Source organism: Chiloscyllium plagiosum, unplaced genomic scaffold, assembly GCF_037043375.1.
Source record: "Chiloscyllium plagiosum isolate Xiang-an unplaced genomic scaffold, Cpla_swu_hap1 HiC_scaffold_8, whole genome shotgun sequence".
Classification (NCBI taxonomy): Eukaryota; Metazoa; Chordata; class Chondrichthyes; order Orectolobiformes; family Hemiscylliidae; genus Chiloscyllium; species Chiloscyllium plagiosum.
The window spans coordinates 14,893,527-14,911,913 of NW_028270146.1; the positions used below are offsets into that span (position 1 = coordinate 14,893,527).

Here is an 18,387-nt window from a genome sequence, read left to right on the forward strand (position 1 = left end):
GAACCAAGGCTGTTTTCATTGGAGAGAAGAAGGTTGAGAGATGACTTAATCGAGACGTATAAAATAATCAGAGGGTATTCCCCTGGGTGGACAGTGAGAGCCTTTTTCCTCGGATGGTGAAGGCTAACATGAGGGGGCAAAGCTTTAAATTGAGGGGTGATAGATATAGGACGGATATCAGAGAGTAATAGGGGCGTGGAACAGCCTGCCTGCAACAGTAGTAGACTCGCTGACGTTAAGGGCATTTAAATGGGCATTGGACATATGTATGGATAATAATGGAATGTTGTGGATTAAATGGGCATCAGATTAATTTCACAACATTGAGGGCTGAAGGGCCTTTACTGCACTGTAACGTTCTATATTCTATGTTCTAAGAAGCCTAAACTCGCAAGAATCAAGAAGATTCAGGGGAACTCTCCACTGGTTAGAGTCATGCCTGCCTCATAGAAAGATGATTACAGTTTTGGAAGTCATGCATCTCAGCTCCTAGGCATCTCTGTAGGAGATCTTCAGCTACTGTCCTGGACCCAACCATCCTCAGCTGCTTTTATTAATGACCTTCCCTTCTTTATAAGGTCAGAAGTGGAGATGTTTACTGGTGATTGCACAATGTTCAGGACCACTTGCAACTCCTTAGATACTGAAGCAGTTTCTGTTCAAACACAACAAGACCTGGACAATATCCAAGCTTGGGCTGACAAGTGGCAAGGAACATTTGTGACACACAACTGCCAGGCAATGACTATCTCCAATGAAAGTTAATTTAATCACATTCCTCGACAGTCAATGTCATTACCATCGCTGAATTCCCTACTATCAATATCCCAGGTGTTACCATTAACCGGAAACTGATTTGGACTCGCCACATAAATACAGTGGCTACAAGAGCAGTTCAGAGGCTAGGAAGACTTCAGCAAGCAGTTTGTCTTCTGATTCCCAAAGCATGTCCACCATCTACAAGACAAAAGTCAGGAAAGGCAATCGTGAGACTGCACCTGGAATATTGCTTACAGTTTTGGTTCCCTTACTTGAGGAGCAATGTATTTGCATTAGAGACAGTTCAGAGGAAGTCCACTAGGTTGAATCTGGAGGTGATGGGTTTGTCTTATGAGTAGAGATTGAGCAGTTTAAGCATCCAGTGTCTGGTGTTAAGGTAAACGAGAAAAGATCTAATTGAGGTATATAAGATGCTAAAGAGATTGACAGCATAGATATACAAAAGATATTCCCTCAAGTGGGGCAATCTAGAATGAGTGGTCATAGTTTTAGGATAGGAGCAGCAAAATTAAAACAGAATAGGAGAAATTATTTCTCTTAAAGGCTGTGAATTCACTGCCTCAGAGTGCAGTAAATGCAGGATATTGTCTATCATCTTTTAAAATTTACAAAGATTTTAATTAATAATGTGCTGAAGGGTTAAGAAGAGTGGGTAGGGAAATAGAGTCAAGGCTGAGATGAAATCAGCCAAATGGCAGAGCAGGTTTGAGGGGCTGAACTGCCTACTCCTGCTCCTATTCTTATGTTCTTATGTGTAATGGAATACTCCTCACATGCCTGGATGAGTCCACCTCCAACAACACTTGAAGCTTGACACCATGCAGGACAAAGCACAATGTCCACAAGCATCTCTCCACCATCGGTACTCAGTAGTAGCAGGGTGTACATCCACAAGATGCACTGCAGAAATTCTCCAAAGATCTTTAGATAGCACCTTCCAAACATACGACCATTTCCATCAGAAAGGACATGGGAATCAGATGCATGGGAGCAACACCACCTGCAAGCTGCTCGCCCCTGACTTGGAAATATATCTCCATTTCTTCACTGTTGCTGGGTCAGAATCCTGGAATTCCCTCCTAAAGGCATTGTGGGTCTACTACAGCACTTGGACTGCAATAGTTGAAGAAGGTAGTTTACCTTCTTGAGGGTAAGTAGGGATGGGCAATAAATCCTCGCCAGCTAGTAATGACCCTCATCCTGCAAGTAAATTAAACAAAAATTACACCATCCTGACTTGGAATTACACCACTATTCCTTCACTGTGGGTGGGTCAAAATCCTGGAACTGCCTCCTTAATAATACTGGGTGTATCTACACACATGGACTGCACTCGGTTCAGAAGGCATCTCACCATTATCTTCTTGAGGGCAATTAGAATGGACAATAAATACTGGCCTAGCCAGTAATACCCACATTCTGAAACTATTGTGGGAATTACATCTAATAATAGAAGTTTGGTTTTGATATCTGGCACCTGCTGGTTGAGTATGATCTATATTGCCAAGTATGAACAACCAAAGGCACACTCAGCTTGATTTAATCAATAAATTTCAAGGACATATGAGCTATGTACCTTTTAATTCTATTCTCATAATAACATGGAACTGCATTTTGATTCTATACAACAGACTGGTTTCTTGAGACACTAAAGTAAAATGTTAAAGACACATTTGTAGGTCCTGAGGACTTTGTTCATTTTGTTGCAGTGAATACTTCTGATTTCAAGAGAGATGATGTTTACTTATTAGAAAGCAAGTAAAGAGCGAGGTGAATATGTGAAATAGAGGAAGATAAAATAGTGAATTTTCAAATAATCTGGTACAGTGTGACACAGCCTCTTGTTTGATTTCCAGAACCATTATTCTTTTTCATTGAGTCATGGAGTCAGAGACATGTACAGCATGGAAACAGACCCTTTGGTCCAATTTATCCATGCTGACCAGACATCCTAAATTAATCTTGGCCCATTTGCCATCATTTGGCCCATATCCCTCCAAACCCTTCATATTCAAATACCCATGCAGATGCCTTTTTAAAAAAAAGAGTCTGTTTCCGTGCTGTGCATGTCTATGACTAAATATTGTAATTGTACCAGCCTCGCACCACTTCCTCTGGCAGTTCATTCTATTCTTGCACCACCATTTGCATGATAACGTTGCCCCTTAGGTCCCTTTTAAATCTTTCCCCTCTCACCTTAAACCCATGCTCTCTAGTTTTGGACTCCCCTACCCTGGGGAAAAGACATTGGCTATTCTCCCTATCTATGCTTCTCATGATTTTATAAACTTCTATAAGGTCACCATTCAGCATCTAACACTTCAGGGAAAATAACCTCAGCCTATCCCTATAGATCAAATTCTCCAACCCTGGCAAACGCTTGTAAATCTTTTCTGAACCCTTTCAAGTTTCACAGCATCTTTCCTACAGCAAGAAGACCAGAACTGAACACAGTGGTCCAAAAGTGGCTTCACCAATGTCCTCTGCAGCCACAACATGACATTCCAATTCCTCACTCAGTACACTCTTTTTAAACTTTTTTTTTCAGATATGTTGCAAATTTTCCTGACTCTTCTTCAAAATGAGTTAGCGTTTTGAAATATATGATTTCACTGACATTGCTTTCATGATAATAAATGACTAGTTGAAAGGTATCATGTGTCAGTGTAGATGGGAGACTTTGTTTATGGAGAAGTGGTGTGGGCATTGCAGGAAACCAAACCTAAGCTCACTCTGCAAGCAAAAGATGTGCCCAATTGGGTGTGTAGTAATGAATAATCACCAGGAATTATTATCCTTGCTAATCTTTCTCTCCCTATATTCAATCATTGATTGCTGAGGTCCAATTTTAAGATTAGCTAACCAGAGACCAACCTTCCTCCTGTACATTAACTACGCAACATAAATTTGTTGATTCATTTGTGGGAGACCCTCCCCTAATCCAAATTAATTTTCATCTCCAAGTAATGTTAAAACCATGCTGGTGAAACAGACCAGGCTGCATCTTGATGGTATCTCAGTTGTGGAAAATTGTCTTCTTATTATGCAGCTCAGTAAATGGAAAGCATTATTACAGTTTTATAGTTGGGATTGTGAATTTTGTGAATTGGATGACTCCTCTTTCCTTTAACTTATATAAACTAGGGTGACAAGGAGAGAAACTAGAGCAGGAGACGAATAAGGGAAAAGATAGAAAAGTAGAATACAAAAGTGGACGACTAGTAGCAAATAGAGCTGGAGCATAAAAACAGTAAAAATATTGAAAAGACAAGGCTACAGGTAGTATAAATGAATTCATGGAGCATTTGCAATAAGGTAATCAAATTAATAGTGCAGGTATTTGTAAACTGGCATGATATGATTGTAATTAAGGAGATATAGCTATGGGCAGACCAAGGCTGGTTCCTGAACATCTAAAGGTATTCAATTTTTAGGAAGGATGAGCAAATGGAGGTGGGGGTGCATTATAAATGACACAAGAAATTTGTGGAATAGTGAGAGAGGATATTGGCACAGGAATATATCAAAGGTACTTGGAGGTTCTTGTGCATTGATCTTTAAAATGTCATAAATAGGTGAAGAAAAGAATCAAGAAAGCTAATGAAATGCTGGCATTTAATTCTAGAGGACAGAAGTTATACAGAACCCTGGTTAGATCTCACTTGGAGTATTTTAAGCAGGTCTGGACACTATGCCTAAAGAAGGCTTACATCTGAAACGTTGACTTCTCCACCTCCTGATGCTGCTTGGCTTGCTGTGTCCTTCCAGCCTTCTGTCTGTCTACCACAACTTAGGAAACATATATTAGAGGGAGTATAACATGGATTTACAAGAATGATTAAACGGTTAAGTTGTGAGGAGAGATTACACAAATTAGGCCTGGTTTCTCCAGAATTTAAAAGGCTAAGAGATGATCAAAATCTTCAAGATATTAACAGGAAAAGACAATGTAGATAAAAATAAACTGTTTATGCTGGTTGAGGATTCTTGAACTAGGGGATACAGTCTGAGAATTGGAGTTAGACTGTTCAGGAGAGATGTTAGGAAGCATTTCTACAAACAAAGGGTGCTCAATATTTGGAACTCTCTTCCACAAATTGCAGTGGATGTTAGATCAATTGTTAATTTAATATGTGAAATTTTTGGTAAGGAAAAGTATTAAGGCAAAAAGGGCAAAGACAGGTAATGGAGTTAGGCCAGAGATCAGCCATGATCTCACTGAATGATGGAACAGACTCAAGAGGTGAATGGCCAATTCTATTCCACTCGTCTGAGTGGAGCTAAGAAGCAACAAGGGGCAAAAAACATGAGTGGGAATTATCTGTGTGCTCCCAAATATTAGTGGTGACGAAGGTATGGCATTAAGCAGGAAATTAGAAATAAATGCCACAAAGGTGCTACTATAATCATTGGTGATTTTACACTACATTGTAGACTGGGAAAACCACATTCATATTGATATTGTGGCAGATTAATTCCTGGATACAATGGATTTTTAGACCACAATATTGAGGAACTAACTTGAGATTTGATTTTGTGCAATGAGAAAGAGTTGATTAATAATCTTGTTGTGAAAGGTCCTTTAGGGAAATCATGACCAAAGCAGGATAATCTGGTGGAATAAGTTTATTTGAACAATGCTGGGACCAGTCTCTGGTGAACCAATAATTCAAAATATAAAAAGGAAGAGAGAGGCAAAAGTTAACATGGGCCCTTGGAGAACGAGGCTAGGAATTAATAATGGGGAGGTGAATAAACACTTTACATCAGTTGTCACAGTAGAACAGCATTCTGAAATTACCAAATAATCAAGGGGCAAAAAGATGAGAAGAAATAAATACTATCACTGGAGAGGAGGTGATGGCCTAATGGTATCATCACTAGTCCACTAATCCAGAAACTCAACTAATGTGATGGGTTCAAATCCCACTAAGGCTGATAGTGGAATTTGGAGAAAGTGAGGACTGCAGATGCTGATGAAGGGCTTATGCCCGAAACATAACGCTCCTGCTCCTCGGATGCTGCCTGACCAGTTGTGCTTTTCCAGCAACACAGTCTTTGATAGTGGAATTTGATTTTTTTAAAAAATTAAGTAGTTAAGAATTAAGAAACTACTGAAGTCCATGAAACCATTGCCGATTGTCAGTAAAACCCAACTGGGACACTAACATTCTCCAGGGAATGAAATCTGCCATCCTCACCTGGTTTGGTATACATGTGACACCAGACACACATAAATATAGGTGACTTTCAACTTTCCTCTGAATGGCCTAGCATGCTAATTGTATCAATTGCTATGAAGTCTCAAACTGGACCACCTGGCATCGATTTAGCCACTGGAAAAGACAATAGCAGAAGCAGCCTTGTGGACCCTGCAAAATCCTCCTTACTATCATCTGCGGCTAGTGCCAAACTTGAGAAAGCTGTCTCACAGATGAGTCAAGCACCAGCCTGACATAGTCATGTTCACAGAATCATACTGTATAGACAATTTCCTAGACACTACTGTCCCTGGATATGTTCTGTCCCAGCAGAAAGATAATCCAACAGAGATGGCAGTGCAGTGGTGTATAGTTGAGAGGAATTTAGCCTGGGAGTCTTCAACATTGACTCCAGACCCCATGATGTCTCTTAGATTCAGATTAAACATGGCCAAAGAAACCTCCTACTGATTACCACATACTGCCCTCACTCTTCTATGTTGAACAATACTTGGAGGAAGAACTGAAGGTGGAAAAGGTGCAAAATGTACTCTGGGAGGGGAATTCCAATGTCCACCATCAAGAATAGCTTGGTAGCAGCATTACCGATCAGGCTGGTTGGACTCTAAAGACATAGCTGCTAGACTGGGCCTCATCCTTGCCAATTTGCTAGTTGCAGATGCATTCATCCACAACAGTAATGGGAAGAGTGACCACAGTACAGTCATAGAGTCATAGAGAAGTACAGCATGGAAACAGACTCTTCGGTCCAACTCGTCCATGCTGACCAGATATCTTAACCTAATCTAGTCCCATTTGCCAGCACTTGGCCCATATCCCTCCAAACCCTTCCTATTCATAAACCCATCCAATAATAGTTTTGAAGACTTGTGCTCCAGAATGTGAACATGACTATGTCTTTTAAATATTGTAATTGTACCAACCTCCAACACTTCCTCTGGCAGCTCATTCCATACATGCACTACCTTCTGCATGAAAAAGATGCCCCTTAGATCCCTTTTAAATTTTTCTCATCTCACCTTGAACCTATGCCCTCTAGGCTGCCTTGCTGATCTTTGAGGGGCCCAAAAGGATTCCGTGAACCCTATTTTCCAAACCTATTTAATGTCCCCTTTTTGCCCTCCTGATTTCCCTTTTAAGTATATGCTACTGCCTTTATACTCTTTTTTAGGATTCAGTTGATCTATCCTGTCTATACCTGACATATGCTTCCTTCTTTTTCTTAACCAAAACCTCAATTTCTCTAGTCATCCAGTATTCCCTACACCGACCAGCTTGCCTTTCACCATAACAGGAATATATTTTCTCTGGACTCTCGTTATCTCATTTCTGAAGGCTTCACATTTTCCAGCCATCCCTTTACCTGCGAACATCTGCCCCAATCAACTTTTGAAAGTTCATGCGTACTACCGTTAAAATTGGCCTTCCTCCAATTTAGAACTTCAACTTTTGGATTTAGTCTATTCTTTTACATTACTATTTTAAAACTAATAGAATTATGGTCTCTGTCCCCAAAGTGCTCCCCCACTGACACCTCAGGCACCTGTCCTGCCTTATGTCTCAAACGTAGGTCAATGTTTGCACCTTCGTCAGTAAGTACATCCACATACTGAATCAGAAAATTTTCTTGTACACAGTTAACAAATTCCTGTCCATCTTAACTCTTAACACTGTGGTAGTCCCAGTCTATGTTTGGAAAATTAAAAATCCCCTACCACCCTTTTATTCTTACAAATAACTGATATTTCCTTACAAATTTGTTTCTCAATTTCCCTCTAACTGTTGGGGTTGATGTAAATAAGAAATTTATTTTGGTGGAATAAATGCCACCCAATTCCACGTGGTATCAAAACAGTTGGAGGCACTAGATACTGCAAAGACTATGTGCCTTGATAACATTCCAGTAATAGTTTTGAAGACTTGTGCTCCAGAATGTGCCACTTCCCTAGCCAAGGTCTTCCAGTACAGTTACAACACTGGCATCTACCCAACAATGTGGAAAATTGCCCAGGCATGTCCTGTACATAATAAGCAGCTCAAATCCAACCTGGCCAATTACTGCCCCATCAGTCAACTGTCAATTATCAGTAAAGTGATGGATTGTGTCATAAATAGTAACAAGCAGCACTTGCTCAGCGATAATCTGCTTTCTGATACCCAGTTTGGGTTCTGCCAGGACCAGTCAGCTCCTGACCTCATTACAGCTTTGGTTCAAACATGGACAAGAGAGCAGAATTCCAGACATGAGGTGAGAGTGACAGTCCTTGAGAGGCATAGATAAAGTGAATAGCAAAGATCTTTTTCCTAAGGTAGGGGAGTCCAAAACTAGAGGGCATGAGTTTAAGGTGAGTGGGGAAAGATTTAAAAGGATTTGAAAATATCATTTTTTTCACAGAAGTGGTGCTGTATGGAATAAACTGCCAGAGAAAGTGGTAGACGCAGGTACAGTTACAACATTACATATTTGGAAGAAAATGCGCTTATCAATGATAGGCAGCATGGTTTCATGCAGGGAAGGTTATGTCTTATAAACCTAATAGAATTCTTTGAAGAGGTGACAAAGTTGATTGACGAGGGAAGGGATGTAGAAGGCATTTGATAAGGTTCCCCATGGTAGGCTGATGAAGAAGGTGAAGTGGCATAGGGTCCAGGGTGTTCTAGCTCGATGGACAGAGAACTGGCTGGGCAACAGGATATAGAGTGGTAGTGGAAGGAAGCTTCTCAAAATGGAGATATATGACCAGTGGTGTTCCACAGGGATCCATGCTGGGACCACTGTTGTTTGTGATAGACATAAATGATTTGGAGGAAAGTATAGGTGGTCTGATTAGCAAGTTTGCAGATGACACTAAGATTGGTGGAGTAGCAGATAGTGAAGGGGACAGTCAGGGAATACAGCAGAATATAGATATGCCACAAATGCCAGATGGAATTCAATCCAGACAAATGCGAGGTGATGAATTTTGGAAGATCCAATTCAAGAGCGAACTATACAGTAAATGGAAAATTCCTGGGGAAAATTGATGTACAGAGAGATCTGGGTGTTCGGGTCCATTGTTCCCTAAAGGTGGCAACACGGGTCAATGGAGTAGTCAAGAAAGCATACGGCATGCTTTCCTTCATTGGATGAGGTATTGAGTACAAGAATTGGCAGGTCATCTTACAGTTGTATAAGACTTTGGTTCAGCCACATTTGGAATCCTGCTTACAGTTCTGGTCTCCACATTACCAGATGTGGATGCTTTGGGGAGGGTGCAGAGGAGGTTCACCAGGATGTTGCCTGGTATGGAAAGTGCTATGAGGAGAGGTTGAGTAGATTAGGATTATTTTCATTGGAAAGAAGGAGGTTGAGGGCGAACCTGACTGAGGCCTAAAAAATCTTGAGAGGTGTAGACAGGGTGGATAGCAAGAAACTTTTTCCCCCGAGTGGAGGACTCAATTACTAGGGGTCATGAGTTCAAAGTGAGAGGGGAACGTTTAGGGGAGATATGAGTGAAACGTTCTTCACGCAGAGGGTGTTGGGTGCCTGGAAAGTGTTGCCAGTGGAGGTGGTAGGGGCGAGAATGATAGCATCCTTTAAGATGAAACATGAATGGGTAGGGAGCAGAGGGATGCAGATCCTTGGAAAATAGGTGGCAGGTTTAGATAGAGTAAATGGATCAGCGCAGGTTTGAAGGGCCAAAGGGCCTGTTCCTGTGCTGTAATGTTCTTTGTTCTATTTAAAAGACATTTGGATAGGGGAAGAATAGAAAAGGTTTAGAGGGACATGGGCCAAATGCTGGCAATGGGACTAGTTAAGTTTGAGAAATCTGGTCGGTATGGACAAGTTAGGCTGAAGGGTCTGTTTCAGTGCTGTATGACTCTGTCACTGGTAGTAACCTTCTAGAAATCCTTAGATTCTGGAAACGTCCCAGAGAATTAGAAAATTGCAGATGTAACAACTTTAATTAAAAAGCAAAGAGACAAAATCAGGTAAACTTATATTTTCCCAGATTATTTTCCAGTAAAAATATTTAGTCCTTACAATATTGTATTGCTTTTAGGTTCAAGAGTGCTTCCTATTTCAGAAGTCAGCTGGACAACCCATTCTGAAGAACTCGATAATCTGAGTTTGGCTTTGTCTAACACAGATTTGCATTCTACTGATACGGACAATCTGCACAGTAGCAGCATTTCCAGACCTGAGACTCCAGGTAAGTGCAAATTAATCTGGATTTTTAAGAGACCATTTTTTATTATATCTGCTATACTCCACTGTGTACACCACTAAAATGCCATATGCAATTATGGAGGTTCACTTTTTTTTAAGAAATAAATACGTATGCTTTTCTCATGCATATTGAACTTGACCAAAGAAGGGTAGATTTTTGTCTGGACGCAAAGGTACAAATATAATTTATGAAAGGAATAAATCATAAAATATGGCCGCAGTCAGAAAATTCATTTAGTAATCCTGAGACAAACACAAGAATGTGCAGAAATTCATAACTCTGGCAGTATCTATGGAGAGAGAGAAACAGAGTTGACATAATCAATCTGGTCTGACAGTTCTTCAGAGTTTCTGTTAACATTAACTCTGTTTTCTCTCCAAAGATGCTGCAAGATCTGCTGAGTTTTTCCAGCATTCCCTTTGTTTGTGTCAGATTTCCTGCATCTGCAGTATTTTGTTTTTATTAGAGTGTTAATCCTGAGAGTTGGCTTGCACTTTGAAAGCAATTAAAAGGCAGGTGATTACAACCAACATTGATGTACATCCAGTCTGCAGTAGTAATTTTAAGCAACTTTAAAACAGCTGCATAAAGTAATTGGAAACATGAATATCTTTGCTACAACCAGAATAGGCATAATAAATTAATTATTCACAGAAAAATGATTAGAGTACATTAACAGATGTGCTATGGTTCAGATACCACAAGACTGATATCATATTTGTGAAGGATATCCAGATTATAACAATAGTTTTTTGCACCTCTGAATATGCTTTCTTTTATTATTTTTAAAACTTTTATAAGTACATTTCTGTCAGTAAGTTCTTATTGGTATAGGAATGATTGTTTTCTTGTCAATGTTACGTGTTCAGCTTGGCTATGCTGTTCTCCATAACAGGCAAAACTGGATTTACAGAATGATGATAGTAGATTGGGCAATGTTTGCTGGATGCGTGCTTTTTTTTTAAACTGGATTTGATTTTTTTTTCTTTCAAGATGTAGGAGAAGTAATATTGCCATTTAAAATTTGGAAATTATGACGTGCATGATTTTACTTTTTAATTTAGCTATATTTCTTTCATCAGAACCAGAAATGTTAATTCTTTATTTACGTGGATCCATAGATTCCCAGCAGTTTCTGGATTTAGCATTTTCAGCATATGCTGTATTTTGCTCATTTGCATTAAAGCTGTTAACTAGTAGCTTTTGTCCAATGATTCTCTGTCATTTGATAGTTTGCGAAATGAAAAGCATAGATATATTTAATTTTGAAGCTTTAATGCTGTAGCATCTTTATGGAGGAAAGTACACTTCTGTTCAAATAAATTGAAGAACAAGATGGCGTGAACTTAAGATCAGTACATTTGTTTTATCCTTTATTGTGAGCTGAGATCATAGATTTCTCTTGTTTATTCTTTTTTGGGTGTGGGTGTTGCTGGCTAGGCTAGCACTTATTGTCCGTCCTTAATTGCCTTCAGAATGTGATTGTGAGTTGCCTTCTACAACTACTACAGTCCATGCATTCCATTTATAAAGTATGAGCTTTGCTGTTTGAGCTACAGCAACTCAAATTATTAAAGTAGTTTAGTTATTCTTAAATCTTCAATAAATATATTCATCTCACATTTTCTTAAAAGAACATGAGGTTAGTTACATTTTTTTAAAAATGGTAGCAGAATTTTCAAATGCTTCATCTCAAAATGTGGAAATAATATATGCTTAATCATTAGGTTCAAAATTAGAGGGTATTCAGCAGTCTTGTTTGATAGTAATCTTCATAGTGTTAAGAAGCAATAAACCACTTTTTCAAGCAATCATCTTCAGTGCAGTTGTTATGACCAGCCTGTAAAACACCTGGAAGTAACGAGACCAGTTATTTGGAATACATTAATTTTTCAGCTCAACTGAGTGATGTCTATTCAAATGTGATATGTATTCAAATCAAGGGTTACTGCACCCAAAATGTTAACTCTAATTTCTCTTCACAGATGCTGCCACACCTGCTGAGCTATTCTGGCAAATTTTGTTTTTGTTTCTAATTTCCAGTTTCTGCAGTTCTTTCGGTTTTTTGTTACATGAAATGTTAAGACAGATGACCAAATACCTGGTCAAAATGGTAGGTTTTAAGGAATATCTTATGCAGCAGACAAAAGTAGTGGGAACTTAGACAGCTAAAAGCACAGTTGTCAACTGTAATTATTTTAGGGGTATACAATGGGTGTTGGTTATCTCAGTTGGCTGCAAGCTGGTTTGTAATGCAGAATGACAGTAACAGTGAAAATTCAATTCCCGTTCCTGCTGTGGTTACAATGAAGGTCCCTCCTCCTTAATCTCTCCCTTTGCCGAAGGCAAGGTTAAGCCACCATCAGTTTCTCTCTCTCTCTCTCTCTCTCTCTCTCTCTCTCTCTCTCTCTCTCTCTAATGAAAGAGCAGCTCTAAGGGATATTTTTTAACTTACTTTTTACTATACAAGAGGATTTTATGGTTGGAAAAGGCTGGAGATTGGGATAGGTCAGGTCATAGAACAATTGGAAAATAGGGATAAGAACATTAGATTCAGATGTTGACAGACCACTAGCCAGTGTTGGGTTAATGAGATTATGGGACTTGATGTGAGTTCAGATGTGGGCAGCAGAGTTATGGATAAGCTTTCTTTAGGTTGTAAGATGGAAAGCTAATCAGAAAAGCGTTGGACTAATTGAGTGCAGAGGTAAGGAAGGGTCTGAGTAGCAAGTGAGATGGGATAGACGTGATGTTACGGAAATGGTAGTAGACAATCTTGGTAATGGTACAGATATGTGCATGAAAGCTTAAGATCATAAGAAACAAAAACAGGAGTAGGGCATTTAGCCCACCGAGCCTGCTAGGCCATTCAATAGAATCACAGTTAATCTGACATTCCTCATATCCATTTGCCTGCATTTCCCCATAACCACAGTTACCCTTACTGATCAAGAATCTGTCTTTCTCATCCTTAAAATATACACAAGAACTCTGCCCCCACAGCTATCGGGGGCAAGGAGTTCCAAAGACACTCAACCATCTGAGAAGAAATGCCCCCTCGTCTTATTCTTAAATTGACACCACCTTATTCTGAGAATATGCTTTCCGGTTCTAAATTCTCCCATAACTCTTCTCAGCATTTACCATGCCAAGCCCCTTAAGAATCCTATATGTTTCAATGAGATCACCTTTTATTCTTCTAAACTGCAGTGAGTAGAGATCTAATTTATTTATCCTTTGCTCAAAGACAATCCCTCCATACCAGAGATCATCTTAGTGAAATCTTGTCTGAACTACTTCCAGTGAAATAATATCTTTGCTTAAATAAGGGGACCAAAACTGCTCATGGTATTCCAGATTGGCAGTTTTCCAGTTATCTCATACTTCTCCAGACTTCAAGGATTTTTAGACCAATGCATCTACTATCTCTGTAGCTACCATGTTTAGGATCCCAGGTGGCAAGCATAACAGCTGGGGACTTATTTGTCTTTAGCCCCATTAGTTTGTTGAATACTAATTCTCTACTGATAGTGATGGTACTTAATTATTTATTCTTTAGTATTGATGGGAGATTGTAATATGTGTCTCAGCTGCCTTCAGTCATACCTCAAGCAGACGCTGCTGCTCTCCCTTCTGTTGTTTCTGGTTGGCAGAGTATGAAATAATTATGCCTCTAGCATAGGCCTTAGGGGTCTCCCAAAGAATGGATGGATTATTAGCTGTACTTGAGTTGGTGGCCAAAAAAGCTTCTAATTCCCTAGAGAAGTATTCTACAAACTTGCTGTCCTTGAGGATGAAGGGATCTGTTTGCCAGTACTGAGAGTCCATTGCATCACCCTTAATCTTAACTATTAAATACGCCACTGCATGATCAGAGATGGCAATATTCCCAATCGAACAGGATACCACCAAATCTAAAAAAGCCGTGGGAGGTAAGAAATAATTAATCCTTGTGTGGCGTTTATGAGGATTGGAAAAGAACATAAAATCTCTGCTAGTAGGGTGTAAACGTCTCCAAACTTCTACCAACCCTAATTCCACACATAAATCAACTAAATGCTTAGCTTATGAAGAAAGCTTTAGGGGGTCTTTGAGCATTCATCCAGCACAGGATCCACCAGGCAATTAAAGCCCCCCCCTCCATAATAATATGCCGCGACGCCAAGGCCATCTGCTTAGATAGTGCATCAGTCATAAATTTAAGAGGGTGAGCTGGAAGACAAAAGACATTCAAAATACCATATTCCTTGCCATGTATAAGGGCCTTTAGAGTAACAAACATACTCATCTTTAAAGAGAAAATGCTGCCTGACCTGCTGCGCTTCTCCAGCAACATATTTCCATACTCATCTTTAACACAATCTATTCTGGACGGGTATTGCCAATCCCCTGTTCCTAGTACTAAAAGACAAGAAAAATACCCAATCAAACCCCAACCTGCTGCAACTTCAAGTGTTCCTTGTCATTAAGATGAGCCTCCTGCAACACAGCAACATCCGCCCTCTCCTTTCCAAGGCTCGATAATACCTTTTTTCTTTTAACTGATGAATAAATCCCTCTGACATTCCAGGTGTACCATTTAAGAATGCTACTAACCATGATCCTTCACAATCACTTTTTGACCTGCTGAGAGCAAACATTTGTCTTGCGACATGCTGAGCATATTCAGAAGGAGACTCATAGAGTATATTTACAAAAAAACCCAAAAAAATAAACTAACTACAAAACACAAAAGGCACTTAATGGGGGGCTGTACCTCCTGCCCATAGAGGGCGCTTACATTTCCCACACAAACCTCCATCCCCCCTTCCAGCTTGAGCCTCACCCCAAACCCAAGCAATGGAAGAAACCAAACAAAGGACACTGAAGGCACAAAGGAATAACAAAAACAGTGAGCAATGTGGTGCTGGAAAAGCACAGCAGGTCAGGCAGCATCTGAGGAGTAGGAAAATCAACGGATGAAACCCTGATGAAGGGCTTTTGCCTGAAACATCGATTTTCCAGCCCCACACTCTTGATTCTTATCTCCAGCATCTGCAATACTCACTTTCACCTAAAAACAGTGAGCACTCTGCCCACCCCCACAATATATCAATACCACTGTTGTTGTGGTTCTGTTCGCCGAGCTGGAAATTTTTGTTGCAAACGTTTCGTCCCCTGTCTAGGTGACATCCTCAGTGCTTGGGAGCCTCCTGTGAAGCGCTTCTGTGGTGTTTCCTCCGGCATTTATAGTGGCCTGTCCCTGCCGCTTCCGGTTGTCAGTTTCAACTGTCCGCTGTAGTGGCCGGTATATTGGGTCCAGGTCGATGTGTTTGTTGATGGAGTTTGTGGATGAGTGCCATGCTTCTAGGAATTCCCTGGCTGTTCTTTGTTTGGCTTGCCCTATAATGGTAGTGTTGTCCCAGTCGAATTCATGTTGCTTGTCGTCTGCGTGTGTGGCTACTAAGGATAGCTGGTTGTGTCGTTTCGTGGCTAGTTGATGTTCATGGATGCGGATCGTTAGCTGTCTTCCTGTTTGTCCTATATAGTGTTTTGTGCAGTCCTTGCATGGGATTTTGTACACTACATTAGTTTTGCTCATGCTGGGTATCGGGTCCTTCGTTGTGGTGAGTTGTTGTCTGAGGGTGGCTGTTGGTTTGTGTGCTGTTATAAGTCCTAGTGGTCGCAGTAGTCTGGCTGTCAGTTCTGAAATGCTCCTGATGTATGGTAGTGTGGCTAGTCCTTTGGGTTGCGGCATGTCCTCATTCCGTTGTCTTTCTCTTAGGCATCTGTTGATGAAATTGCGCGGGTTTCCGTTTTTGGCGAATACCTTGTACAGGTGTTCCTCTTCCTCTTTTTGCAGTTCTGGTGTGCTGCAGTGTGTTGTGGCCCTTTTTGAATAGTGTCTTGATGCAACTTCGTTTGTGTGTGTTGGGGTGGTTGCTTTCATAGTTCAGGACTTGGTCTGTGTGTGTGGCTTTCCTGTATACCTTTGTGGTGAATTCTCCGTTCGGTGTTCTCTGTACCATCACGTCTAGGAATGGGAGTTGGTTATCCTTTTCTTCTTCTCTCGTGAATCGGATTCCTGTTAGTGTGGCGTTGATGATCCAATGATACAGAACCACAACAACGAGCACCCGAGCTACAAATCTTCACCCAAACTTTGAATATCAATACCATTCCAGCTCAGAGAGAAAAAACTCTCACCAACAACTTCTTTGGGAAAAGAGTGAAAGTAGAGGCATAGAATCATAGAGGTGTATAACACGGAAACAGTCTCTTCGGTCCAACTCGTCCATGCCGACCAGATATCCCAACCCAATCTAGTCCCACCTGCCAGCACCTGACCCATGTCCCTCGAAACCCTTCTTTTCATGTATCCATCCAAATGCCTTTTAAATGTTGCAATTGTACTAGCCTCCACCACTTCCTCTGGCAGCTCATTCCATGCATGTAGCACCCTCTGAGTGAAAAAGTTGTCTCTTAGGTCTCTTTTATATCTTTCCCCTCTCACCCTAAACCTATGCCCACTAGTTCTGGACTCCCCCATCCCAGGGAAAAGACTTTGTGTATTTATCCTATTTATGCCCCTCATGTTTTTATAAACCTCTATAAGGTCACCCCTCAGCCTCGGATGCTCCAGGGAAAACAGCCCTAGCCTATTCAACCTCTCCCTATAACTCAAATCCTCCAACCCTGGCAACATCCTGGTAAATCTTTTCTGAACCTTTTCAGGTTTCACAACATCTTTCCGATAGGAAGGAGACCAGAATTGCACATAATATTCCAGAAGTGGCCTAACCAATGTCCTGTACAGCTACAACATGACCTCTCAACTCCTGTACTCAATACTCTGACCAATAACGGAAAGCATACCAAACGCCTTCTTCACGATCTGATCTACTCGCGACTCCACTTTCAAGGAGTTACGAACCTGCACTCCAAGGTCTCTTTGTTCAGCAACACTCTCTCGGACCTTACCATTAAGTGTATAAGTCCTGCTAAGATTTGCTTTCCAAAAATGCAGCATCTCACGTTTATCTGAATTAAACTCCATCTGCCACTTCTCAGCCCATTGCCCATCTGATCAAGATCCTGTTGTAATCTAAGGTGACCTTCTTCGCTGTCGACTACACCTCCAATTTACAAGAAATAAAACAAGACAAAAAAACAAGCAGACATTATTGTCCAAATCCATAAATACATCTACATTATTTTAAAGTTTCCAAGGTTTCTGGCATGCTCCAAGGAATCAAACAACCACACAGTCTCGTTGTAAGTAATACGAAGCACAGCTGGGTATCTCATTGATTATTGAATACCTTCCTTTAACCTTCTCTTAACCTAATCAAATGATTTCCTCTTATGAATCAATGCCGCAGCAAAAACATTATCTTACTTCCCTGATAGGTCAGGGCCTGCAGATCTCTCCCCAACCTTCTAGAAGTTTCCATGACCCTCTGCTTGTCCCTGTAGCATTGAAATTGTATCAAAACTGGGTGGGGGCATTGACCCTGACCAGATCCGCAACCCAATGAGCTCTGTAAACCTTCACCCAATCTGCCTCGGCATCCCAGCCAAGAAATTGTGGCAACCGGTCTTCAAAACAACTTACTGGCTGCCCACCTTCTATTCTCTCCGGCAAGCCAACGACCAGATATTCTTTCTCCTACCTCTATTTTCCAGGTCATCAACTTACTCATCAGGGCCTGAACCTGTTTCTCAAGGGCTGGACCGGCCCTGCCGAGGATTCGACCTTGGTCTCTGATGCCACGGTCTGCCGCTCAACCTCTTCAACTCACTTCCCGAGCCCTTCCAACTCCTTCCCATGGTTTTGTAGCATGGCTGAGATGGGATCCACTCAATTATGAGTGTATTCCCTCATCTCCTGGATCAGCTATTGGATTGCTCCGAGTTCCTACACAATGTTCACAGCTGCCAAGGGAGCTGCAGCTGATTCCCCAATGGCAGTCTGCTTCCCCTTAGTCATTCTTGGATGCTCAAAAAAGGATTTGATTGGTTGTATTAGCGTTTAACAATAATTGTTTCCAAAAACACTAAGGTGGGGGGTTAAAAATATAACTACACTAGGTTAGGGTACAGAGCTCAGCAAAGCTGATGTATTCAGATTGCCGCCATCTTCAGATCACCACCATCTTGAATCCCCCAGAAACAACATTTTCTAAAGGCCCCAT

General features: G+C 40.8%; 1 protein-coding gene across 4 annotated transcripts in view; it reads left to right on the plus strand.

Annotated features, from left to right (window-relative positions):
• ston2 (stonin 2) overlaps positions 1-18,387 on the plus strand; it is a 180,432-nt gene that overhangs the window by 75,506 nt on the left and 86,539 nt on the right. For 2 of the 4 annotated variants that reach the window (XM_043696971.2, XM_087989599.1), the window contains exon 3: positions 10,046-10,195. The exons of 1 other annotated variant lie outside the window; for it this stretch is intronic. In XM_043696971.2, coding sequence (XP_043552906.2) covers positions 10,046-10,195 — 150 coding nt within the window. The remainder of the gene's footprint in view (positions 1-10,045; positions 10,196-18,387) is intronic. One more of the 4 variants, XM_087989600.1, reaches the window with a different exon arrangement.